The 25,801-nt window shown below is 60.3% G+C and overlaps 2 protein-coding genes and 1 long non-coding RNA gene across 6 annotated transcripts; 1 reads left to right on the forward strand and 2 right to left on the reverse strand.

Moving 5' to 3' along the window:
- Window positions 1–1,160: 1,160 nt before the first annotated feature.
- On the forward strand, window positions 1,161–16,217 carry LOC146428013 (rho-related BTB domain-containing protein 2-like). Of its 3 annotated transcripts, XM_085080727.1 has the most exons (11): window positions 1,161–1,223; window positions 4,283–4,360; window positions 10,317–10,518; window positions 10,680–10,783; window positions 10,864–11,049; window positions 11,128–12,152; window positions 12,910–13,028; window positions 13,100–13,250; window positions 13,334–13,422; window positions 13,808–13,913; window positions 13,994–16,217. In XM_085080727.1, the coding sequence occupies exons 2-11, from the start codon at window positions 4,302–4,304 to the stop codon at window positions 14,230–14,232; spliced, it is 2,280 nt and encodes a 759-aa protein (XP_084936853.1). In that variant the 5' UTR covers window positions 1,161–1,223; window positions 4,283–4,301; the 3' UTR covers window positions 14,233–16,217. The 3 variants fall into 3 exon arrangements, with proteins under 3 accessions (XP_084936853.1, XP_084936854.1, XP_084936852.1); XM_085080728.1 differs by lacking the exons at window positions 1,161–1,223; window positions 4,283–4,360 and adding an exon at window positions 5,641–5,875; XM_085080726.1 differs by lacking the exons at window positions 1,161–1,223; window positions 4,283–4,360 and adding an exon at window positions 6,816–7,316.
- Window positions 16,218–17,203: 986 nt separating this feature from the next.
- LOC146428014 (tumor necrosis factor receptor superfamily member 10B-like) lies at window positions 17,204–25,326 on the reverse strand. Of its 2 annotated transcripts, none has more exons than XM_085080730.1 (10): window positions 25,125–25,326; window positions 20,775–20,904; window positions 20,038–20,166; window positions 19,335–19,449; window positions 19,167–19,252; window positions 18,890–18,979; window positions 18,729–18,766; window positions 18,492–18,590; window positions 18,087–18,153; window positions 17,204–18,003 (listed from the first exon to the last, which is right to left on the reverse strand). In XM_085080730.1, exons 1-10 carry the CDS (start codon window positions 25,173–25,175, stop codon window positions 17,723–17,725), a joined length of 1,086 nt encoding a protein of 361 aa, XP_084936856.1. In that variant the 5' UTR covers window positions 25,176–25,326; the 3' UTR covers window positions 17,204–17,722. The 2 variants fall into 2 exon arrangements, with proteins under 2 accessions (XP_084936856.1, XP_084936855.1); XM_085080729.1 differs by having other exon boundaries at window positions 18,726–18,766.
- Window positions 20,911–23,367, reverse strand: LOC146428015 (uncharacterized). Its single transcript, XR_014856232.1, has 3 exons — window positions 22,139–23,367; window positions 22,033–22,062; window positions 20,911–21,906 (listed from the first exon to the last, which is right to left on the reverse strand). It is a non-coding gene; the product is annotated as an uncharacterized LOC146428015 (long non-coding RNA).
- Window positions 25,327–25,801: the final 475 nt, after the last annotated feature.

The raw sequence follows: 25,801 nt of genomic DNA on the forward strand, positions 1-25,801 counted from the left end.
GCACGGGGTGAAGAAACTGCAAAGCTCCGCGTGGAGAGAGCTGCCCTTGCCCTGCAACGCAGCAAAACAGGCGTTTTTTCAGTACCTGCCACCAAATCGGGCATAAATCACCCCTGAATTCCCTTCCCAGGGCAGGCCGGGGCGAACGGTGAGGACAGAACCTGGCGGAGGTGGCAGCGAGCCCTGGGCTGGCCCCGTGTGTGCCGAGCGGCACGTTCCTGCCCTTATCAGCCCCATCGGGCTGGGCTCCAGCGGCAGCGCTCTCCAGGAGAGCAGCCCGAGCGCAGCGCCTTCCAGGGGCTCCTCGCGGCTCTTTCTGCCCATTATCCCATCATCGCCTCCCTCCTTTCCCAGCGAGTCACCGGCTGGTCGCACTGAGTCACGCCCGTGGCTCCTTTCCGTGGCCCGTGGCCATTTCCCCGCTGCCTCGGTTCCCATTGACTCACCGGCCAGAGCTCACGCTCTCTCTCGCAGTGCCATCCCGGGTGTTTCTGGTCACTCGGACTCAGCTGGGGCCTGAATTCCTTCCCTGCATCCCTGAGGAGCATCCCAGGGCAGGACCCTCGGGCTGGGTCCTAAAATCACCTTCCAACCTGGGCAGAAGTGCCATTCCCGAGCCTCCAGGCTGCAGGGAGTTTCCTTTTCCAGGAGCAAAGGATTATTCCCCCCTTTCTCACCCTGGCTGGCATCTTCTGCTTTATTTTTTTTTTTTGTTTTTTTTTTGTTTTTTTTTCACAGATCATGGGAAAAAACAATAAAATCTCAGCAGAATTTAGATGCAATCAGTGCCTCAAACATATCCCTTCACGCTTCCCATCCATCCCTTCCTCCATCGAGGAAACATCCCATGGTTTATTTCCTCCAGCTGCAGCGGAGGAAGCATTTAGGGACGAGCCTGAGAGACTCGGGAAGAGCAGGGAAATGGGATTTTTGGGGCAGCAGGGAGACTCGGGCCGCGGCGCGTGCCGGCGCACACAGAGCCGGCCTGAACGGCTCCGAGTGGAAAATTCCTGTCCCTTGAGCTGGGATTGTGGTCCAACAGGTTTTCAGTCCCGGCCCCTTGAGTTGTGTCAGTGCAAAAACTCATCCCTAGGGCATTTGTTTGGATCACATGGGCGAGCGTATAAAAATGGGTCCTGCCTGTCCAGGCCAGTTTGCACCTGGAAAGGGAAGGAGGCTGCGGGAGAGGAGGGAAGAGCCGCGGGACAGAGCGGGGCGCTCAGGTAACCACGCCCGGAGCAAATCTTTCTCCCATTTCCCCCCCGGGGATTTGCCAGGGAGAGGCGATGGGGCATGGAGAGGCTGAGGGTTTGTCTGCCGGGAAATTGTGGGGGAATGCAGAGGTTGTGAGGGTTGAGAATTGGGGTCTGTGCTGGAGCGGGGTTGGATCCTCGCCCAGGAACAGCTCCCAGTGCCCCCGAGGCTGTTCCGAACCCCCAAAGGTGATGCAGCCCCTCTGGAGCAGGGCTGATCCTGACTCTGGAACAGTTCCTAGTGCCCCCGAGGTTTTCCCAGTCCCCAGGAGTGATGCAGTCCCTCCAGAGCAAGGCTGGATTCTACCCCACGAACAGCTCCCAGTGCCCCCGAGGTTGTTCCGAACCCCCAGGGGTTATGCAGCCCCTCTGGAGCAGGGCTGATCCTGACCCTGGAACAGCTCCCAGTGCCCCGAGGCTGTTCCCAGTCCCCAGAGGTGACACAGACCCTCCGGAGCTGGTGGCAATCACAGCTCTTGACTCCCTCCCGGCCCCTCGGAGCTGTGGAGGATTGGGGTGTCACACCCACGGGGTGCCCTGGTGGCCCTCAGGGTGTGCCAAGCCGCCAGCGGGCAGACAGGACGCTGCTCCGGCAGAGCCACGTGTGAGGGGACACCGAAATGTGGGGACAAAGGGTTTTCCAGCACAGAATTCCACCCCTCTCTCCCACGGGAGCAGCGCGGCTGAGCCCGGCCGCTCTCCCGGTTTGCTGTTCCAGCCAGGGGTGTTGATGGCTCCTGGCAGGTCATCAGCGCGTCCCTGCAGCCACCAAGGCTGGCGTCACCTCCCTGCCCGAGCGCCCTGCAGGGCCCGGAGAGGCAGCGCTGCCGCTTCCCTTGCCGTTGGGGTAGGAAGTGGCTTCGGGCACCCGGCAGGGTGGGTATTTCTCAAGCCAGGGCTAGCACAGCCGCTCCCCCGCGGGCCACGACTTGCAGCCGAGCTCCGCGATGAGGAAACAGGGAGATCCTCCTGCCCCGGGGCTCCTGCCTGCTGTCACCTCGTGTCCCTCTTGCCCTGCCGTTGCTTCCCTCCCTCTCCCCGCTGGGATCCCCAGAAGTTTTCTCCCCACTCGACATTGCAGCTTCTCCTTCTCCGCTCGCCGTCCCTACTTGGAGACAGTTGCTTGGAGACAGACTTTGATGTTTTAATCCATTTTTTATTTAATGGGGGAGCGGCAGGGGCAAAGGGAGGCGATGGCACGATGGGATGTGTCACCACACGGGTTGGGAGCAGACCGGGGTGGAGAGTTCGGGAAAGATCTGGCACCGGAGGGAAAGGTCTAAAACAAGCAAATCCAGCATTTTCCCCCCCGTTGGGAAATATCTAAGCCCCCCATGCTCCGTGCTGGGTGCTGGCTGCAGCCAGACCCAGGGACAAGTCCCACGAGGGTCCCACTTTGTCCCTTCTTTCCCCACGCCCCACCCAGGTGCGACATGAGAATGAATTCCTTGCCTGGGGGTGGCTTGGAGGGTGATTTTCCTTTCCTGACGAGGAGCCCAGGCTGGTTGGCAACATTATCCTCCTATTTTTTGCGCTGCTCTCCATAAGCAAGAGAAACCAGGAGAAAAAGGGAAACAGAGAAGCCACAGGATGCACCGTTATGAGAGGAACTTTCCCCAAAATAGAAGCTTTTCACAGTTTTTTCACGAGGCGTCAGCAGCTCTTAATGCTGTATGAAACTGTGAATCCTGCCTGGAGCAGCCGGCGGGAGCCTGTCAGTGCTCCAGGCTGCAGCTGCGGCCTTTCCCGGGGTGTGGGGCTGGCTGTGCCCCCCAAAAACCTGCCCGGGGGGGCAGGAATGAGCATCTGGAAGAGCAGCCTGGGCTGTGATTCCATCCCAGCAGCGATTTCTGCACCACTCGGGGTGGTAAACCCACCACACCCCAGCTGGAGGGTGCAGAAATCCTGCACGGGTGGATCGAGACCTTGAGTTTTGCCCTGACCGGTTTTTAGCTGGGAAAGATCTGTCTGGAGAGCCCCAAATGTTCATTAGCTCAGCGCTGGGATGCTGGGCTCCTGTGAGGAGTTGCATTTTCCGGGAGCACGCGGCGCCTTCTGGGTTTAAATATTTATAAGCTGAGCGCTGAATCCCCTGGAGCTCTGCAGCCGTATCGATGGCAGGGTGAGCTGTCACCAGGGAGTGTCAGGTGGCTCATTCCAGGGCTGGGAGATGGGATCCAGCTGGGGCAGAGAATTCCTGCAGGCAGGGAATTTCCAGAGCCCCCCAAACTCCTGGCTCGCAGACAGAACCTACTGCTTTGGCAGGGCAGGAGGTGGAAGGTGCAAAAAATGTTCTTTTTTTTTGCTTGTTTTAGGCCTTTCTTTCTGGTATCTGCTGTTCCCTGGGCTCTGCGCCCCACCGGTGTGGTGGCACATCCCAGAGGGTCCCTTTGTCCCCACTGGTCCCCCATCAAGGTTGGGTTTTGCTATTTTTGCAAAGTTCTGGTTGAAGATTTCTCCAACTGGATATGGAGCCTGAAAACCCCATTTTTAAGGCGCTGCCACCTCCCTCCCTGGCTGCTGATGGGGCTGGGGGTGCCTGGGGCAGCTATCCTGAGCCAGGACATCCCTTGTAGCATCATCCAGGCAGGAAAACTGCAGGAGTTGGGATTTCCCGAGCAGCAAAATGAAGGGATCACCCTTCCTGCTCTTCCTGGTGAACCCATGGAAGGATCCAGCACCATGTTGGGTCTCTGGAATTCACTGCCTGGCAGGAGCCAGGACTCTGCTGTCACTGTGGAGCCTTCAGCCCAGGGGACAGCTCTGTGTGTGTTCCATGGATTGATTGATTGATTGATTGATTGATTGATTGATTTTGGCTGCCGTGTAGGGTGGCACGCGGAGGGCAGAGCTGGCAGTGAGACAGTGGGGACACAAGGGACAGCTCTGCCTCCACACCAGGACATTTGGCCAGCCCAGGACCTGCCCTCCCAAAGCCTTCCCGTCCCCAGGGTCAGGGGGTGACACTGAGGGTGGCTTTAGCCATGTTTGGGGTGTTGTCACCCAGTCCCTGCGCCCTCTCCTTGCAGAGCCTGCCAAGAGAAAGCGATGGAAAGCCCGGGGAAGGGCAGCCCTGCCGGGAAGATGACCGCCGTGGCTCACAGCCTGTAAGTACCTCCTGCTGCCTCCTCCTCCTCCTCCTCCTCCTCCTCCTCCTCCTCCTCCTCCTCCTCCTCCTCCTGCTCCTGGCACTTTTCCTCCGGCCACTTTCTCCGGGGACTTTGCTCTATGCTCCCACCCCACACTGCAACGCCTCCGTTCCCCATGGATGAGGTGGAAAAAACCCGGCAGGGCTTAGGGCAGAGCAAGGCCAAGGCAGATTCCCGGCGCTTTTGGGGATGTGTGCTCCGGAGCTGCCGGAGGGTGTCGGGGTGTCTCCCCATCCCAAATCCACTTTTTCCAGCATTGCCTCGGCCTGTCCCAGCCTGTCAGCCCCCTGCAAGGTGAATAACGCTGGATTTGGGGCTCAGGGTGGGGGGCAGAGCCAGGAAAGCTGCAGAGATTGCAGAGTGCTTGCTGCTCCAAGGAGCATAGGGAAAATGGGTTTGGATCACTGCATGCTGACCCCAGCGAGGCTGGGCAGGGGCCTGGCAGTGCCTGGGAGGGGTGGAAATATCCTTGGCATTGAACTGGAGAGTCATAAATTTTACTGGGGATGGAGCAATGTCTGCTCTTATCTCAGATATCCCGAGAGCTTCTTCATTCCAGGCCGGGGAGTGGGAGGTGGAGTGAGGAGGGTGCTGTGGGGTGAAAAGGGCTGTTCAGTTCAGGGCTGTGACCCCCAGGGCTCAGCCGCGGGTGGGTGTGGAGCTCTTTGCCTGGGAGTCAGGGTGCTAACGGAGCAGGACAGATGGAATTCCTTGGGGACAGATTCCAGAGGCTTCCACTGGAGAGGTGGGAGCAGGGAGGAAAGGCCTTTTAATCACAGCCCTGCCAGGACAGCGCTGCTGGGGGAGAGGGGAGGTCACTGGGCAGCTGTGCCATGCCACGGCCAGCTGTGCCACGCCGTGCCGTGCCATTCCAACCCGTGCCACAGCGTGGGCTCACCGGGGAACAGTCAGCTGAGGCTCCTGTTCCTCCTCCCGCGGAGCAGGGGGGCTGCGAGCAGCACCCCCAGCTTCTCCCGACCCCCTTCCCGTGCCCCGTGCCCACCCCGCTGCCTCCACCCGCGGCTCTCTCCTCCCGGGAAGGAGGCCCGGGCGAGCTCGGCAGCCGGAGCGTTCCGCCCGCGGGTGACAATCGTGCTTTTGTTTCGCCTGGCCGCGAGAGGGGCAGGCGGGAATTTGGCCGCTCGGAAAGCTGCCGGGAACCCTTTCTGCCACAATTAAGCACCTGCTACAAGAGAGCAAATAAGCCAAATCATGCGGCTGGCAAACAAGCTTTACGTGTTCCTTCCCCGTGACCCACTCCAAGGAGCAGAAAGCTCCAGGCTCTGCGGCTCGGCTGCTCGCAGCTCCCGGGGCAGCGGCTCAGCAGCGGTTCGGTGCCGCCGCGGGCAGCGAGGCAGAGCCGGGAGCTGCATCCTGCCGCCTCCAAAGCCGAAAGGGCTTCTTCCCCCTCCCCAAATTAGCGGCTCCATCTGCTTCTGCTATGGAGAGACAGATCCCCGTGCTGCGAGTTCGGTGAGGCGGGGGGCTCGGCCGGGCTGGGGGCGCAGCGGCGGGGCGAGGCGAGCCGCTGGGTTGTGCCGCGATGGGACGCGATGTCGCAGCGGTGACAATCTGAGCGCGGCCCGATGCGAGAGGGAAGGGATCAGGCCATGCAGGGGGCTGAGCTTAGCGCGGCTCCGCGGCGGCGATGGCGAGGGAAGGAGGCTGAAAGGCTCGGGAAGGGATGGCGAGGATCACATGATGCGGATATACGGGGTCAGAGCAGCGGGGCCAGCGGTGCCCAGCGCCTTCCCGGCAGCGCTGCGAACATGACTCGGAGTTTTTTTTTATGCCGCCAGGGTTCAAATTTAGGGGAGGTGCCCCGGGGGTGAGGAGGGGGCTGCGGTAAATCCTGCAGGGTAGAGGGAGAAGGCAGGAGCGCAGCGTGTGGCCTGTGCTTGGAGGGATGGAGGGGCAGCTCTGAAGGGTTTGGGGGTGCTGCGGGGGGGCTGTGGGGGTTTTGAGGGGTCTTCTCCACCAGCAGCTGGGAGCTGGCAGCCCCTGAAATTTGGGGAGAGGGAAAGATGCTCGGGGGGATGCAGGAGAGGTGCACCCCGGATCGGGATTGGGGGTTTGGCTGCAGAGGAAGGGGGAGGTGGGATGAAGGGGGGGATGAGGGTGTCACCCCCCTCGTTTGGGTGTCACAGATGATGGAGGACAGGGTGGGAGGGCGATGGGCACCATGGGGGCTCCAAGGCAGAATTGGGGGCACAACAAAGCCCCCTGAGGGGAAGGTCTAGGGGCAGGATGGGGGTGGCATGGAAGGCAGGATTGGGGGGCACAACGGAGCCCCCTGCAAGGGAGAGTCGAAGGACATTAAGGGGTCCCAAGGCAGGACTGGGGGACATGACAAAGCCCCCTGCAAGGGATGGTTAGAGGACACGATGGGGTCCCAAGGCAGATTTGGGGGGACATGACACAGCCCCCCACAAGGGAGGTTTAGGGGCAGGCCGGGGGGGTCCCACGGCAGGACTAGGGGGGCACAAGGGACATGATGAGGGTCCCCAAGCGCGGCAGGATGCGCCCGTACCCCCCCGGGAGCCCCCCCGTGTCCCTCTCAGCCAATGCGCGGCGGCGGGGGGGGCTCGGGGGCGGGGCCGGGCCGGGGCCGCTTGTTTTTTGTGAATGAAAGGCGGGGCGGCCGCGACTGCAGCGCGCAGGGCAGCGCGCACCGCTCGGCGCAGCGACCGCGCAGGGCCGCGATCCGCGCACGGCTCCGCGCAGGGCTCCGCGCAGCGCAGCGGGCCGCGGATGCGGAGATCGGGGCGGCCGAGGTGCCGCCATGGGCCCCCGCGGCCCCGGCCTTGAGCCGCCCAGCCGTGCCCAGGCGAGCCGCGCGAGCTGCGCCGTGGCCATGTCCGGAGGGGCGAGCCCGGCCCCGGCCCCTGGGAGCCGCCGCTTCGTCTGTGTTGGTGTAAGTACCGCCGGACCCCCCCCGCGCTTCCGCCGCGCGTCCCGCTCCGCCTCCGCGCATCCTGCCCCGCCGCCCGGCCCGGGCCGCCTGCCGGACAGGGGGACAGCGAGGGCCAGGCCCCTTGGCCGTGCCAGCAGCCCCGATTGCGAGCACCGCCGAGCCCCCTTGGGATGCTCCCGGTGCTCTCCAGCCCCCTCTCTGCGTCCCGCACCCCTCCCGGCGCTTCCCGTGCTCCCCGCAGCCCCGAGCCAGGTGCTCCGAGCACCCCAAACCTCCCTGCGATGCCCCGCACCCTCCATCGGCTGCTCCGAGCTCCCCCGAGACCCCTGGCCATGCCCCACGCCCCCGGCCTAGGTTCCTCCTCAGTCTCCTTGCGATGTCCCGCACCCTCCATCTGGGTGCTCCGGACACCCCCAACCTCCTCGGGGTGCCCCTCACCCCCGGCTGGGTCCTGCCCAGCCTCCTCGGGATACCCAGCACCCTCCCTCGGTGCTTCCCGACCCGCCACAGCCCCGATTGGGGTGCTCCGGACACCCCTGAACGCCCCGCACCCACTCCACATCCTCCCCGTTTCCCCCGCCATACCCCGCGCCCGCTCCCGGTGTCCCCGATCCCTCCGCGACGCCCCGCACCCCCGCTCCGGATGCTCCGAGACCCCTCGCCATCCCCGCGCCCCCAATCCCGGTGCTCCCCAACTCCCGCACCCTCTCCCGGTGCTCCCCGACCCCTCCGCCGTGCCCCGCAGCCCCGATCCCCGCAGCCGGTCCGCTGCCCCCCGCCCGCCGCATCCCCCGGCCCCGGCCGTGCTGCAGCCCCGCTCGGGGCCCCGTTCCTCCCGCACCGCCTCCCGCACCGCCTCCCGCCGCGGCCTCCACAGCCTCCGCGGGGCCGCCCGGGCCCCGTTCCTCCCGCAGCCCGCGGCCGCCCCAAACCCCCGTTATTTTTGGGCATCGCTGCCGTTTCGGGGCGGTTTCGCCCCGGTTTGGGGGTTCTCCTCCCCTGGCGAGGTGCGGGATGGAGGATTTGGAGCCTGGGAGTTGCTAAGCGACGGCTCCCGGGGTGATGGTGCAGTTGCCTTGGCAACCGCGGGCTGGGAGGCTGGAAGGAGCGATTTTGGGGGTCTCCTTGGGGGGTGGGTGTGAATTGGTGCCCGTGGTTTGGGTGGGGGGCTGCGGCGGGCAGGGGGAGCAGGGCTGGGGGCTGCTGGCTGGAGCAGCCCCGTTCCCCAGGGGGAACTCCAAGGTCTTGGCATCTCGAGTTATTTTTACTCTCCGGTGGGATTTGGAGCTGTTCCCAGGAGAGAAGCGATTGTAGGGAAGGTGGGGAGGGGGCTTGGAAAGGTTCAGCCCCTCCCGGGGTGGTCTCGTGGGTGAGGGGCTGTGACCTCCCCTCTGTGGGGCCAACAGAGCTCCCCAAATGTGCTTCTGCTTTATTGAGAACCTGCGTTTTGTCCCCACTGCTGTCCTCCCTTCCTCTCCTCCAGCAGGCACTGATCCCACAAGGATTTAGCCCTTAATTCCCATGAGGCCCCAGCCTGTCCAAGCAGGCTCGGCTCGGGGTGTGCTGAGCTCCCCAGGAGGGACAAACATCCCAAGTGCCAACTGCAGTTGTCATTCCCTGCGCCTTCCCCCTCCATCCGAATGAGCTCGGCCGACCTGGGAGCACGGCTGGGCCTAAAAATAACCACAGCCCAGCTCCCTGAGCACTCACAGCCCCCATCCCGCAGATCTCTGCATCTCCTGGCCCTACGGAGCCGAGCTGATCCCTGGGGGTGGCAGCAGAGGGGGATGCCTGAGATGGAAACACATTTTGAGGGGCTGATGAGGAAGCAGCCCCGCTGCCCTGCCTCCTTTTCGCTTCCCAATGCCCTCCGGGATGAATTCCCTGCATCCCAAAGGATGGAGGAGGCGCGGAATGCGGCGACAACTCCTCGGAGAAGTTTTGCCTCGGGACCAGCCCGGTGTGGAAGCGCTGGCACCCGAAACCACCGGGATTTGTGCCACCTGCCTTTGCCTCCAGCTGCCCACGGGGCTCAGCCGTGCCCGGGGGATCCAGGTGTGCCCAGGGAGGCTGCGCACGGAGGGAGGTGCTAACATTGGGAAGTCCTTGCCAGGCTGCCGGTTTGGGGAACTGTGGTCCCACGTGCAGGGCTCGGTTGCCATCGTTACCGGGTATTTTCGCTCACTGCGCTGGTGGTTTATTATAGCAGCTCGGGAGGTCGCTGCCAGGAGGGAGCGACAAGGGGGAGCAGATCCGTGGCCTCGGGAAGTTCGGAGAAATTGGGATGTGGGGTTTTTTTTGTCCTTTTCGCCGTCCCTCAACTTCCTCACTGCTTTTCCCTGTGGAAACCACGTAAACTCTTGGTTAATGGTGTGATGAGTTAATTCTGGCTGGTTTGGAGTCTGGCTTTGCACAGGTAGTGGGTGACACACCTGGGTGCTGCACGTCACACCTCGTAGGAGTTTTGGGGTCACACCTGCTATTGGGAACTCTCCCAATCCCAATGGCTGCTGAGCCTCTGGGAAACCTAAGGAGTTTCTTCTTGCTGCTCTTAGCTGGGAGCAAATATCCCCTTGGGAATGGGGTGGGAAAAGGGGGGCAGGTCAGTGTCCCCTGGCAGTGCCCGCTCTGCATTCAGTCAGGCGGCTCTGGAAGCTTCTCTTGCAAATGCTGGAGAAGGAGAAAAGGAAGAGGAGGAAGGGAGAGGAAAAAAAAAAAGCCTCATCTCACATGAACAAGCATGAGCCGAGAGCCGGGAGGGAGGAGGGCGCAATCCAACGCAGGCCATGTGTCTGACGCGGCACAGCAGCCACGCTGCCACCAGAACATGAAATTTTAAAGGGGACTGGCGGGGACAGCCAGCTGGGAAAGGCTGGGCAGCTGCTGCAGAGCTTCCCCGGGCTGCCAGGGAGTGTCAGCATCCTCCTGCTTTGTCCCCCTCTGGCACCCTGTCCCGCCCGGCTCCTGGCTGTGTTTGCCGAGCCCTCGTTCCGCCCACAGGTCCCAATTAATGGATTCTGACATGGATTATGAGAGGCCAAACGTAGAAACCATCAAGTGCGTCGTGGTCGGGGACAACGCGGTGGGCAAGACCCGGCTCATCTGTGCCCGCGCCTGCAACGCCACCTTGACCCAGTACCAGCTCCTCGCCACCCACGTGCCCACGGTGTGGGCCATCGACCAGTACCGCGTCTGCCAGGAGGTGAGGGCTGCCTGGGAGATTTGGGGTGCTGGGGAGGGTTTGGGATACCCCGTGGGGACCCCGGGGAGGTGGAGGAAATTGCGGTTTGCTCCCCACGGTGGGGACAGCGCTGTTGTGAGGCTCAGGGACTCAGGAGCGGGGCGGTGTTGGTGTTCCCACAGGTGCTGGAGCGCTCCCGGGATGTGGTAGACGATGTCAGCGTGTCCTTGCGCCTCTGGGACACCTTTGGTGACCACCACAAGGACAGGCGCTTTGCCTATGGCAGGTAGGGAGAGGCAGAGCCTGGCGCCGCCCCGGGCAGGGAGGGAATCCCCAGGCTGCACCTTGACCCTCCTTCTCCTCCAGGTCCGACGTTGTGGTTTTGTGCTTCTCCATTGCCAACCCCAACTCCCTGCACCATGTGAAGACCATGTGGTACCCGGAGATCAAACACTTCTGTCCCCGCGCCCCCGTCATCCTGGTGGGCTGCCAGCTTGACCTGCGCTACGCCGACCTGGAGGCTGTCAACCGGGCGCGGCGACCCTTGGCCAGGTGGGACCCTGGAGACGTCCGCGCTCGCCCTCCTTATCTCCAGAGCTCTCCTCGTTAATTATCTCCCGTCTCTTCCAGGCCAATCAAACCTAACGAGATCCTTCCCCCGGAGAAGGGCAGGGAGGTTGCCAAGGAGCTGGGGATCCCCTATTACGAGACGAGCGTGGTGGCCCAGTTCGGCGTCAAGGACGTCTTTGACAACGCCATCCGCGCCGCGCTCATCTCCCGCCGCCACCTGCAGTTCTGGAAGTCCCACCTGCGCAACGTGCAGCGGCCTCTGCTCCAAGCCCCCTTCCTGCCCCCCAAGCCCCCTCCTCCCATCATCATCGTCCCCGACCCCCCTTCCAACAACGAGGAGCGTCCAGCCCACCTCCTGGAGGACCCCCTGTGCGCGGACGTCATCCTGGTGCTGCAAGAGAAGATCAAAATCTACGCACACAAGATCTACCTCTCCACCTCCTCCTCCAAGTTTTACGACCTGTTCCTCATGGACCTGAGCGAGGAGGACCAGCAGAGCACGGCGGGGCACGGCTTCGGGGTGGCCGTCACCGCGGCCGCCGAGCGGATGCTGCACCAGGAGGAGAGGCACCACGGGCGGGATTTCCTCCTGCGGGCCGCCAGCTTCGACATCTGCGAGAGCGCCGAGGAGGCCGGACCCGGCCAGCGCAAACCGTGCCTTAGAGCCTCCACCAGTGACGGCATCCTGCGCGGCGACCGCTACGAGAACGGCGAGCGCGGGCTGCGGCGGGGCCGGAACCTCTCCTCGTGGAGCCGGGCGTTCACCAGCATCCAGGAGGAGATGGCCGAAGACCCGCTGACCTACAAGTCCAAGCTGATGGTGGTGGTGAAGATGGACGCGTCCATCCAGCCGGGTCCGTTCCGCGCCGTGCTGAAGTATCTCTACACGGGGGAGCTGGACGAGAACGAGAGGGACCTCATGCACATCGCCCACATCGCCGAGCTGCTCGAGGTGTTCGACCTGCGCATGATGGTGGCCAACATCCTCAACAACGAGGCGTTCATGAACCAGGAGATCACCAAAGCCTTCCACGTCCGGAGGACCAACCGGGTGAAGGAATGCCTGGCCAAGGGGACTTTCTCGGGTATGGCACCCCCTGGTCCCTGGGAGTGACTCTGAGGGCTGGATGGGAGCTCCTGGCTTTGCTCTGGATTTTTATCCTTTTTTTATTGCTTTTTATCACTTTTTTTTCCCTGAAAAAGTGAGTGCAAAGCCCTTCCCCAGGGTTTCCTGCTTCCCAGCTGGCCCAGCAGCTCTGTTTATTTACGGAAGAGCTGCAAAGGCGACTTCCTCCTCTCCCAGCCCAGATTTTCACGGGGTCATCCTGATTTATGAGGAACAAGCGCCCTTGGTAGGATTTCCTCAGCTTTCCAGCGAGCACCACGAGCCACCAGCACGAGGTGACATCCCAGGGGGATGTGAATGTCCCAGCCTCCCTCTGGCTGGGTTTGTTTCGTGGAGATGGATCCTAATATGGTCAGGCTGTCCCTGTTGGGGACAGATGTGTGCTGGCCCTTGGCACAGCCCTGGGAGAAGCTGTGGAGAGCAGGGCAGGAGATCCCCAGCTCTCCAAGGACTCAGATTTGCTTCCTTGGTTTTCCCCTTGCTTTCAAATGTGTTGTGTGACCTGGGAAAACCCCTTGGAATAAGCTGGGCTTCTTCCCTGAGCTGCCAGGGAATGCTGAATAAAAAACAGATTTTTTTTTAGGGAAAAATACAGGATATTCCAGGCTCTGTCCCCTTCCCTCTGCTGTCCCCGGGGGGAGGTGTTTAGTGGCAGGGGGTGGCCGAGCCCCAGGTGGCAGGGCCGGTCCCAGCAGCTGCCCTGTGCTTGTCCCCAGATGTCACCTTCGTGCTGGATGACGGTGCTATCAGTGCCCACAAGCCCCTGCTCATCTCCAGCTGCGACTGGATGGCTGCCATGTTCGGTGGCCCCTTCGTGGAGAGCTCCACCAACGAGGTGAGGAGAGCTCCCTGCCCGGGTGGGGCGGGTGGGGACAACCCCGAGGTGACAATTAATGTGTCCGGCAGGTGGCACTTCCTCACACCAGCAAGAGCTGCATGCGGGCAGTGCTGGAGTACCTCTACACGGGGCAGTTCAGCTCCAGCCCCGACCTGGACGACATGAAGCTCATCATCCTCGCCAACCGCCTCTGCCTGCCGCACCTGGTGGCTCTCACAGGTGAGCTGGGGTGGCTGTGGCAGGGCAGGGTGGCTGTCACCCTGTCCTGGCCACCCCCTGACCCCGAGTGTCCCCCTGTGCAGAGCAGTACACAGTGACCGGCCTGATGGAGGCGGCGCAGATGATGGTGGACATCGATGGGGACGTGCTCGTGTTCCTGGAGCTGGCTCAGGTAGGACAGCAGCACGGGCTGGCAGGGCTGGGGGAGCAGGAGGTGACACTCAGAGGGGCTGGCAGGGCTGGGTGGTGACATTCAGAGGGGTCTGGCAGGGCTGGGGGTGCTCAAGGTGACACGCAGAGGGGCTGAAGGTGATCGAGGTGACATAGAGAGGGTCTGGAGGGCTGGGTGGTGACACTCAGAGGGTCTGGCAGGGCTGGTGGTGACACTCAGAGGGTCTAGCAGGGCTGGAGGTGCTCAAGGTGACACCCAGAGTGCCCTGGCAGTTCCGGGAGCAGGACAACCAGGCCTGGCCTTGGCTGTCCGTGGAGGAATGAGGTGAATCCCTCATGCTGTCCCATTCCTGGTGACCCCGAGCTGCTGTCCCTCCTTCCCCCAGTTCCACTGCGCCTACCAGCTGGCCGACTGGTGTTTGCACCACATCTGCACCAACTACAACAACGTCTGCCGCAAGTTCCCCCGCGACATGAAGGCCATGTCGGGAGGTGAGTGACACCCGGGCTGAGGGGACAGGGAGGTCCTGGTGGCCCTGGTGGTGCCACCCTCACCCGCTGTGTCCCCGCAGAGAACCAGGAGTACTTCGAGAAGCACCGCTGGCCGCCGGTGTGGTACCTGAAGGAGGAGGATCACTACCAGCGGGCGAAGAAGGAGCGGGAGAAGGAAGACTACCTCCACCTCAAACGGCAGCCCAAGAGGCGGTGGCTCTTCTGGAACGCCTCCTCCTCCCCTTCTTCCTCTCCTTCATCGTCGGCAGCCACAGCCTCCTCTTCCTCCTCCTCCTCCTCCTCCTCAGCTGTGGTTTGAAAGCCCCGTCCTTGCCCTGGCTCCAGAGACGGGGAGGAGGAGGAGGAGGAGGAAGGGTGGGATGCCCTGCCCCAGCGCCCGGCCAGCAGCGGCAGAAGCCCCGGAGCAGAGGTGGTGGCCGCAGGGGCAGTGCCAGGGGAGGGCTCGGTGCTCCTGGAGCTCTGCTCTCCCCGCGGCAGGACTGGCAGAGCCCGAGCAGCAGGAGAAACTCACGTTTACAGGAGCACGAGGGCTGTGTTGTGGTTTCATTTCGGAAGTTTTCTTTTGGATTTCTTTCTTTTTTTTGAAACATCAGCAGCATGAGGAAGATGAAGAAGAAGAAACGCATCCTGCTTCCACTTTGATTTGGAACCAGAAGCTCTGGGATGTGGTTTGGGTGTCTGATGGCATCTCGCCACCCGGAGCCACCGTGGGGGTCCTGCCACCCCCCTCAACTCGCAGCAGGGTCAGGCACAGGGCAGGGGACCTCGGTCCCCAAATGCCTCGAGGCACTGCAGCATCTCCCCTACAAGAGGGGTTTGTCCTAAATCAGGGCACGGAGGGGACAGGAGTCCTCTCCTCCCTGCTCTTAACTCTTCACTTTTGTTTAGAAAGCAAACTTCAAGCAAAAAAAAAAAACCCAAACAACCCCAACCCCATCCCAAACCCACTCCCTCAACCTGCCACACCAGAAACCAACCCCGAGCCCTCGGCTTGGGATTTTAGCCTGGAAGGCTCCATTGTAATAAATGGTGTTTGAAAAGCCCGGCGTGGTCGCTGTGTGTGTGGGAGGAGCAGCTGGGCATGGCACGTCCTTGTGCCCTGCTGGGGCGATGCCATCACCCCCTGCCAGCGCTCCCAGGACGGGCAGGGACAGCGAGGGACATCCCACCCCTGCTCCAGCACGAGGTGGCTTTTCCAGAGGTGGCTTCCCCATCGGACTAACTGCACGCCCCAGCCGTGTCCTGCAGGGCTTTGCAGGGCTGCCAGGCAGGGCAGGAGCACCCAAACCTCCAGCTGGGACGGGGAAAGCTCCTGGGAGCCATCCTGCTGCTGGAGGAGCAGCTGGGGATGCTCCTGTGGCGTCCTCTCCCGCTCCACGCCGCTCCCCTTCCCAGAGAGCACCCGGAGCCTCTCATTCCAGCGAGCTCTGCCTCGCTGTCCTCACCCTCGGCAGCCCCAGCGAGCAGGTAGGACCACGACTTTCTTTCCTTTCCAACGATCTGGGCGCTCACCGCTGCTTCCGAGCCCTGTTTGCCAAGCCCTGCATGTGCCTGGCTCTGCAGGAGCTCCTGCCCAGGCTTGGGGGGGCACAGGGAACCCCCAGGAGAGGGACAAACCCTCCCGGCAGGTCACCCACAGCTCCTGCTCCTCGATCCCCTCCGCAGTGAAGGGCTGGAGAGAAGCTCCGGAGGGGTTTTTGGGGGGAGAGCAGAGCCGTTTGCTCACCAAGCACTGCATGGATTTGCAACACAGCTACTGCAACACACAGAGCCCTGGCTGGGAGGAGCAGCTCTGACCCTGCTGGTGCCACCACGGGACACGGGGACAGGTGGCACCGTCCTGTTCTGGCAGGGGACAAAGCATGGGACTCGTGGTGTGGAGAAATAATTAAAGGCCTGAGGGCTTTCCCTGGCAGGAGGGACCCTTGGGGACCGGTGGGGACAATTCCTGGTGGGATACTGAGCACCAGTTCCACGGGCTGAGTCCTCAATGCCACATCTGGTGTCCCCTGGGACCCTGGACAGACCCTCACCAGAGTTCTGAGGGAAAAAAAAAATCAAACCAGACGAGAAAATCAGGAGGTTTTGTTTTTTTTTTTTAAAGTTAACTTTTCCTTCATAAAACAGAGAAATGTAAAAACTGGAAATAGCAAACTGGCTGGGCCAGAGCTCTGTACAAAAAAAACACACAACCATGCATAACAAAAAAACCGATATTTTTATATAGCTTTTAAGTTAATATATGTAACGTTTACGATTGCTAAATAAATAAGTACAAAAACTTCTGCTTGTGGACGCAGGATTTGTTAAGGCTTTGGAGAGTGGGGGAGAAGGGGGGCAGCAGGAGAGGCACTGAGCCCTGGGGAGGTCCTGCTGGACTGGGGTGGCAGCTCAAGTAATCCAGTAGTTTTTCCAGCTCAAAGTTGTTGTCCCTGAGTGTTGGAGGAGCTGCCCATCGGGCTGGGATGGGCAGTGGTGCCCACCGGGCTGGGATGGGCAGTGGTGCCCATCGGGCTGGGATGGGCAGTGGTACCCACGGTCACTCTCGGACCTCAGTGCATTCGCCTTGCCACGCTGCCTGGGGACACAGGGACACCTCAGCCACCCCATGGCCACGGGAAAGGAACCAACCTGGGGCCAGCAGGTCCGTGAGGGGATTTTTCCTCTCTGTTAAAACCCAACCTGCAGCTCTGGGGTCTCCAACAGCACCAGGATGGGGAGCTGGTGGAGCTAATCCAGAGGCCATGGAGATGCTCTGAGGGCTGGAGCTCCTCTGGAGCCAGGCTGGGAGAGATGGGATTGCCCACCCTGGAGAAGAAAAGGCTCTGGGAGACCTTCAAGCCCCATCCAGAGCCTAAAGGGGCTCCAGGAGAGCTGGAGAGGCACTCTGGACAAAAACCATTCCCAGGGCATGGGAATGGCTTCAAACGGAATGAGAGTCACATTAGATATCAGGAAGAACAATTTCACAACCAGGGTGGGTAAACACTGGCAGAGAGGTCACCCAGGTAAGCTGCCCCATCCCTGGAAACATTCAAGGTCAGGCTGGAAGGGGTTTGGAGCAGCCTGGAGGAGGGGAAGATGTCCCTTCTCCTGGCAGGGGCTGGACTGGGCGATCCCTGCACTGTCCCTTTCCTCAGACAACCCCAAATCATAGTGCAAGTCAACCATTCCCACTCTCCCCTCCAAGTCCAGTTCCAAACTGGTTCCTGAGAGCAAGCAGAATCACTTGAACACATTAACAACAAAATTATTAAAAACACATTAAGAACAGAAACACGTAAAACTCATTTTAGTCCACAGGACTCAGCTGAGCTCGCAGAACGAAGCTCACTTAGAGATGCTCTAGAAGCAGAAGCCATTTCATGATGCCAGGAATCCTCGGGGAAAAAAAAGGAGGATCCAGTTAGAAAAACACAGCAATGCCTAAAATCCTGCAAAAGCCCTTCTCTGATCCCGAAGATCTCCGTGTAGTACCGGCGCTTCCAAGCGAGGTGATCCCAGAGGCAGCTTGAAATGATCGGAGGCTCTTCGCAGTGAAAACCAAGAAACCAGCTTGGATTTCAGGAGGAAGCACCAACGTGTGGAACCTGTAAATCCACCAGAGAGGACCCCGAGGTTCGTACTCCGTGTGAAAATCAGCTCCTCCTGGCTCAGCTGAACTCTGAGATGGCTTCAAGAGGAGAGGAGCCGCAGGAGAGCTACGCACAGCTAAAATTCAAGTGTTCCGGGAGGTATTTCATAGCTTTAGCTCCAAAGAGGGAGGCTCAGGGTCTCTGCCCTGCCCTTCAGCTCGTTTCAGCAGACTGGAAAAGTCCCATCCGGATCAGATTGCTGGAGATGTCATCTGCCACGCCGCTGAGGTGGAGCCTGTCCAGCGTGTCCAGCAGGGTGTTGACCGAGGCCTTGGAGCCTTCTCTGCTCTGCCACTTGAAGAGCATCTGGTAGAAGGCGTCCTCCGTCCACTCCTGGATGATGTCGTTCTCCTCCAGATCCAGGCTGCGGCCGAATTTCTTCCACTCCACCTTGGGAACCTTTCCGGCGAAGATGTAGAAGGAGCGGCGCAGCACTGGAGGGGGAAAAGGAGGGTTAGAGAATGGGGTGGGACAGGAATCTCATTCCCCAGCATGCCCCTTAGGCCCCAGAACTTACAGTGAATGGGGTCGTCCTCTTTCACTGGCACCAGGTTCCTCTTGGGTCTCTCATTCTTCAGCATCACCTGGAATGGCAACGGCAGTGCTGGGATGACGATGTCCTGCAGCACCCTCCCAGCCCTGTGGTTTGTGGGGATTGGAGACCCTTTCCCTCTCTCCTGGGGCTGGTGGGGCAGGAGACCACCACCCACCCCTGGGATATCCGAGTTTCCTGGCTGTGGGATGGGGGAGATGAGTTGTGTTTGCTCAGCATCAGAGTTAAATCCTTCAGGGACTCTGGAACTGGACAATGAGCACATTTTGCCATCCTGACCACACAAAGTGACCCTTTGCCACCTCCCTGAGTGCTCCAGCCATGGAATCCCCCCAAACTGACCAGGAGGGAGCAGAGGGTGACTCATACCTCTGTCTCTGTCACCATGGCACGCTGCTCGTTGGTGGCATTGTCCTCTCTCCCTGCATTTTCACTCCTGTACCACGGCAGCTTCCGAAACATGGACCTCTGTGGGGGAGAGAAGCACCAACTGTGGCAGGTGGTCCTGGGAAAGCAGGAGTCAAGGACATGGATGGGGGGACCTGGGGGACCTCATCCCACCCCCCAGACAGAGCCATCCCCCCTGCCATCCCAGGAACTCACCACCATTTCGTAGGGCCTCCTGCTCGAGGGTCTCCCATCCCCTGCAGAAGATGGAAACAGTGCTGTGATCCCTTTTTCCCCAGGAAGGTCCCTGTTCCCCCTCACCCCACACCAGAGCAGAGCCCCCGGCCAAGGTGGGTGCTCTGGGGGTCTCCTGCACTCACCTGGGGAGCTGGAGCAGCGCCTCCACATGCAGAACCCAAAAATCATCAGGACCACCAACGTGATCGCCACCAGGATAATGGTCAAGGAGTCTGAGGCAGATAAAACAGGGGTATGGTGGGCAGATGCTCCTGGTCCCCCTCAGCAGCAGCTCCCACCCCATCCCTCAGCAGCTCCCACCCCATCCCTCAGCAGCAGCTCCCACCCCATCCCTCAGCAGCTCCCACCCCATCCCTCAGCAGCAGCTCCCACCCCATCCCTGGGCAGCCCCCTACTCACGGAAGGAATCGGAATGTGTAGCAGGACCACACTGCAGGTCACTGTGGGTTGTGCAGGCTCTCAGCACCACCTGACCCTCAGGACACCTGGGGAAGGGGGAGAGAGGGAGGGCTCAGAAGCTGGAGCTCCAGCAGGGACCCCGGGGAAGCCACCGTGTCCCACACCCACCTGGGCTGGCACTTCTGGCACATCTCGCAGGGGTGGTCTGGGGGGCAGAAGGTGCCGTTCCTGCAGGCACACACCGTGTTCCTGGTGGCCCGGCAGGGACTCAGCTCCACCTGATCTGAGGGACAGAGGGGACACAGGTTTATCCCTGTCCATCCCTGCTCCATCCCAGCTCCATCCTGCTCCATCCCTGCTCCATCCCTGCTCCATCCCTGCTCCATCCCTGCTCCATCCCTGCTCCATCCCTGCTCCATCCCTGCTCCATCCCTGCTCCATCCCTGCTCCATCCCTGCTCCATCCTGCTCCATCCCTGCTCCATCCCAGCTCCATCCTGCTCCATCCCTGCTCCATCCCAGCTCCATCCTGCTCCATCCCTGCTCCATCCCTGCTCCATGCCAACTCCATTCCAGCTCCATCCCTGCTCCATCCTGCTCCATCCCAGCTCTCCATCCCTGCTCCATCCTGCTCCATCCCAGCTCCATCCCTGCTCCATCCTGCTCCATCCCAGCTCCATCCCAGCTCCATCCCTGCTCCATCCCAGCTCCATCCTGCTCCATCCTGCTCCATCCTGCTCCATGCCAACTCCATCCCAGCTCCATCCTGCTCCATCCCAGCCCCAGCCACCCTCTGGGGACACTGTAGGTGACACTTAAAGAGCTCAGCTGGACCAGCCTGAGCCACCAGCCCTGCTCCCCCCAGCTCATACCTTCCCTGCACTTCCCGCATTCTCGGCACCACTGGAAGGCGTTGGGATATTCCATGTACTCCCCAGGTCCGCAGGGCAAACATCGGCCCAAGCTGTTCTGCTCTTTGCACTCCTCTGCTACGTAGGTGCCTGAAGAGAAGGGGAAACTCTGAACACACAAGAAGGGAGCTGGGAAGGGGCTGGAGAACTCCTGAGGGAGCTGGAAAGGAGCTCAGCCTGGAGAAAAGGGGATCAGGGGGACCTTGTGGCTCTGCACAACTGCTGACAGGAGGGGACAGCCAGGGGGACAGGCTGTGCTCCAGGGAACAGGGACAGGAGGAGAGGGAACAGCCTCAGGCTGGGCAGGGGAGGCTCAGGGTGGACAGCAGCAGGGATTTCCTCATGGAAAAATCAGGGATTGGAACTGCCCAGGGAGTTTGGAGTTGCCATCCCTGCAGGTGTCCAAGGAATTCCTGGAATTCCATGCAGCTCCCTGGGCTGGGACAAGGTGGAAATTGGGCACAGCTTGGCCTCAATGGCCTTGGAGAGCTTTTCCACCCTGAACCATTCTGTGGTTCCACCACCAGTGAAGCTCAGAGGCAAATGAGGAGCCAACAAAAGGAAAATATTCCCATAATGAGAGCTCAGATCGGTGACAGAGGAGCAGGGGAGAGCTGGAGCTCTGCTGCCCCTCAGGAAAAGCAAGGACACAGAACAGGAGAGGCTGCAGTGCTGGGGTCAGTGCTGTGACATCTCACCTGCAGGACACTTCTGGCAGTAGAGTTCCTTGCCTGGCACTTGGTAATTTGTCAGTTCCCAAAGTGTATCCAGGGGATCCAAACTGTCCCTCCTCCTCAGGCTGACAGCATTAGTGCCTAAAACAGTTACCTGTTAAAAACACAGAGAAACTTGGGTTGACAACCACCCCAACCCACGGGGAAAGGGGAGAGAGGGAAAGGCCAGGGCTGCTGGGAAGCAGGAAAGAAACTCTGGGATGGCTCAGAGCCACTGGAGCCAGCAGCCAAACCTTCCCCTGACTCAGGCAAAGGCCAAACCAGGGTTGCTTTTCCCTTGGCAAAGCCTGGAGGTTTGCAGGGGAATTCCGTGTGCCAGGTTATCAGCAGGCAAAAACTCCCAACAACCCCTTTTCCTTCCCCAATTTCTGGGCGAGCCAACAGCCCGGAATGGAAGGGAAGAGTCGGGAACAGGAACCGGTTTGTGGGAGGAAGCAGCCTGGTGTCAAGGCTGGAAGGTGGCTCTGGTGCCCGCAAGAGTGCCCTGGGCTGTCACCCTGGGCTCCCAGGGGACAGCACAGCCTCGTGTTCCTGTGTTTTCCCTGTTATCCTGCACGGATCAGGAAGAAAAGCACATTTCCGCCAGCTCTCCACGCCCTTTTTCTGCTGCCTCAGCTCCTTCCGCCCCGGCCGGGTCACTCTGGGGGGACAACACTGGGCAGGAACTGCCATTTGTCCCCTCGGGCTTTGGGGGGGCTTTGAGCACCTCAGTGTCCCCAACAGGGACAATGGGCTTGGCCTTGGAGCCAGCACAGCTCCATGATATCCATGGATATAAACCTGCATGGATTTAAACCTGCATGGATTTAACTGTATGGATATAAACCTGCCTGGATTCAAACCTCCATGGATTTAAACTTGCATGGATTCAAACCTGCGTGGATATAAACCTGCATGGATTTAACTGCATGGATTTAAACCTGCATGGATTTAAACCTGCATGGATTTAAACCTGCATGGATTTAAACCTGCATGGATTTAAACCTGCATGGATTTAAACCTGCATGGATTTAAACCTGCATGGATTTAAACCTGCATGGATTTAAACCTGCATGGATTTAAACCTGCATGGATTTAAACTTGCATGGATTTAAACCTACATGGATTTAAACCTGTATGGATATAAACCTGTATAGATTTAAACCTGTATGGATATAAACCTGCATGGATATAAACCTGCATGGATTTAAACCTGCATAGATTTAACTGCATGGATTTAAACTTGCATAGATTTAACTGCATGGATATAAACCTACATGGATTTAACTGCATGGATTTAACTGCATGGATTCAAACCTGCATGGATATAAACCTACATGGATTTAAACCTGCAGCACCTGTCCCTCCACCCCGGGTGGCAGGGAGTGACATGCACAGCCCGGAGGTGGCACTGTCCCCCTCCCCTCCCCGGCGCGGGGGTACAAATCTGCCTTTTCAAGCAAATATTTCTGCTGTGAGTCAGAAGCTGCCTGGAAGGCTGAACAATAGGGACTCGTGCTGTCCCCAGCGCCGTCCCGCCTCCTCCCCGGACACCTCCCGCGCCAGGACAGGGCAGAACTGGCTGAGGCAGGTTGGGGACGGTCACGGGGCTGGGGAAGGTGACGCCGAGCCGCTAAAAACGCCACCAACACCAGCCAGGCCATGGCAGGACAAATGCCCACCACGACAGAGCCCCCCAGCCCTGTCCAGCCCAGGAATGAGGATCAATCCATGTCACTCCAACAGCTTGTGGCGCCTCTTTCTCCAGCCAGGAATATCTGCAAGTTTGTAGTTTTTAAATGTAACTATTGTTTTTATGTATCTATTTTACTGTAGTGGTTTTTTACCCACTTGAGGAGTTACAACCACAAGGGCTCCACCCGCTCTGGTCTGGGAAATCCTGGGAGTGAAAAGACAACTTTTCCCATTTCCATGAGGGAAAAAATTCCATCTTTCCTCCCCACCTGAACTCTGCCATGCTGTGAGGATGATCACAGTGACAACACAGCTATCTGCTGTTGGGAAAGGCAAATCCTCTCAGACAGAGGATTCCATTGCTTTCCAGGCAGCAGCAACAAGTGCACGATAAGGTTATCAGCCCACGGCACCCTGACCAAACCAGCAGCTGGAATAACCAGCCTTGGGCAAGACACGGTGAAATCGAGGAGTTTTCAGCCACGGTAAACAACCCCAGAAAGCCTGGAGGCAGAATTAGCAGGCACAGGAATCCCTGTTTAAAAAAAAAAGCTAAAAGCCTCTTCCTTCTTGGGGATCAAGTGTGGAGAAGAAGTTCAGGAAAGCATCACGCTTTGAACTTCGCCTTTTTCCACCCCAAATTTTTTTTTTTTTTCCCTGAGGTGATCCCAAAAGCAACTCAACCCTGCAGAAAGGCACAGGCCCCTCGCTGAACTCCTGATGTGAACACAAATCAAACACATCCCGCAGCCCTGACGGCAGGAAGGGATAAGAGAGACGCCAGGCAGACACCTGATGCCATCTGCTCCAAGGACGTGGGGCTGATCCAGGCAGGGATTTTCCCCTGGAATTCCCGCACGTGGAATTTGAGCTCCAGCAAACTCACAGATCCATCCTCAAACGCCTGTGGCCTGTGTCCAGGCCATGATGCAAGAGCGAGAGGACACGAGACGCAACATCGTCCGACTGTGACGTGTGAATCATCAACCCCAGCAGCTCCCCTCCCCTTTTATTAAAAAAATAGGATAAAAACTAAAAAAAAAAACTTTAAAAACTGAGGCGATTACGAGCGTGGCTTTGGTGATGGGTTTAGCAAGGCTTGGCTTTATCAGGCGAAGTCTAAATAAACCCTACTAAACACCACAGGGAATGAAGTGGACGAGAAGCTCTCAATAAAAACCTGTAACGGGAGGTGCTGATGTCATCCCAGCACGGGAGCAACACCCACCGGGCTCCCTCCTATCGGCGAGATAACAGGGATAAAACTCAGAGCAGTTTTATAGTATCTCTGGGATAAAACTCCGGGCAGAATCCGCGGGATAAAACTCAGGGCAGGACCCCCCTGCCTTCAGGCGAGAACAGAATTCAGGTATTTCCGATCTCTACACCGCCACCCAGAAATCCGATATGCCCAGGCGGAATTCAGTGTCCCAAGAACGCCGCGCTGAGGGCTTGGCCACGGCTCGGGCGACTTGCAGAGGCAGCATTCCTGCAGCGGGCAGCCCCGAGCCGCCCGATGTGTTAGAACATCGCCGGCAGATGCCGGCACGGAATGGCAAACGGGACTGGGAAGGCTGGAAATCCCCGTCCTTCCCTCGGGCTGGCCTAGCCGCAGGTCCAGCCTGCAGCTCGGATCGCTGTCCCTGTCGCCAAAGGGCCATGTGCTCGGAGCGGGAGCGCTGAGATCGCTGAGATCGCTTCGCTTCCCATTGCCCCTCCACGCTGCTTCCTCCCAGCCGCAGCTTTACACACCCCAACATGAACCCCGAACCCCCCGAACACTCCTGAATCACCCCGAATCGTGCCCAGGTGAGCCCATCGGGACCCCGCCTGGCCAGGTGAGCCCCCCGGGTCCCCCGAACCGTGCCCAGCTGAGCCCCCCGGGTTTTCCGAATCGTGCCCAGCTGAGCCCCCCGAGTGACCCGAACCGAGCCCAGGTGAGCCCCCGGGTTTTCCGAACCGCGCCCAGGTGAGCCCCCCGGGTCCCCCGAACCGTGCCCAGCTGAGCCCCCCGGGTTTTCCGAACCGTGCCCAAGTGAGTCCCCCGAGTCCCCGCCTGCCCAGGTGAACCCCCCGGGTCACCCGAACAGAGCCCAGGTGAGCCCCCCGAGTCCCCGCCTGCCCAGGTGAGCCCCCCGGGTCCCCCGAACCGTGCCCAGGTGAGCCCCCCGGGGCCATCGCTTCCTCCCCGGACCGGCTGAATCGCCACCGCCGCGGCTCTCCCGGGGCTCCCCAGACCAGGTGAGCACCCCAGCTCCCCCCACGCCCCCCCGGAGCAGATGAAACCCCCCGGAGCGCAGTTTTCCCCCGACTCACACAAGCCCTGTCCCCCCCAAACCGACACGAAAGGCAGCCCCCCATCCGCCGCTCCCCTTCAGGTAACCCCACCGCTCCCCTCCAGCCAGGGCTACCCCGATCCGCAGAGCCCCCGCGCCTGGGCGAGCCCCCAAATACCCCTGGCACCCCCTCCCCACCTTTTCCCCCCTCCTAGCCCTCCGCACGACCCCGACCCGCCCCGCCGCTCCGAGCCCCTCGACGGCGCGGCAAGCCCGGGCATGTCGCGACAACACCGCGCAGCCCCGACAGAGCTCCGGACCCCCCTGTCCCGCCTCCCGGAGGGTCCCCACGGTCCCCACTCACCGTGACCAGCAGCAGCAGCAGCGGCGGCAGGCCGTCGGGGGGCCGGCGCATGGTGAGCGGGCAGAGCGCGGCGGGGCAGGGCGGGCGCGGAGCGGGACGGAGCGGGCACGGAGCGGGCACGGAGAGGGGACAGCGCGGGCCAGGTCCGGAGTTACCTCAAGGACAGCCACCTCCACCGGCCGCCACCGGGAGAATGTATGAGCTCGGCCCGATCAGGAGGCTTTATAGGGGCGGGACAGGAAGGAAGGGGCGGCGGGAGGGGCTGTCCCAGCGCAGGTCCCTGCGACTTCGGCTCTTTCGTTCATCGTCCCCGACGAATTGGAGGATCGTAGTTAGTGCGATCGTTTCATCGTCACACCAAGGCATCGTAGGATCGTTTCTAGTGCTCTATAGTTGTATAATCGTTCATAATCACACCCAGGAAGTGCAGTAGCTTTTTGCAGTGCACTTTAGTCCTGTGATTGTCCCATCGTAATTAAGGAAGTGCAGCATCGTTTCTAGTGCTCCAAAGTTTTGTGAGTGTCCCATCCTCACACCGAGGCATCGCAGGATCGTTTCTAGTGCTCTGTAGCTGTGTGATCGTCCCATCGTCACTGAGGAAGTGCAGTAGCTTTTTGTGGTGCTCCATAGCTGTGTGATCGTCCCATCGTAATTAAGGAAGTGCAGCATAGTTTCTA

Source organism: Lichenostomus cassidix, chromosome 22 (assembly GCF_008360975.1).
Source record: "Lichenostomus cassidix isolate B80296 chromosome 22, HeHo_3.0, whole genome shotgun sequence".
NCBI lineage: Eukaryota > Metazoa > Chordata > Aves > Passeriformes > Meliphagidae > Lichenostomus > Lichenostomus cassidix.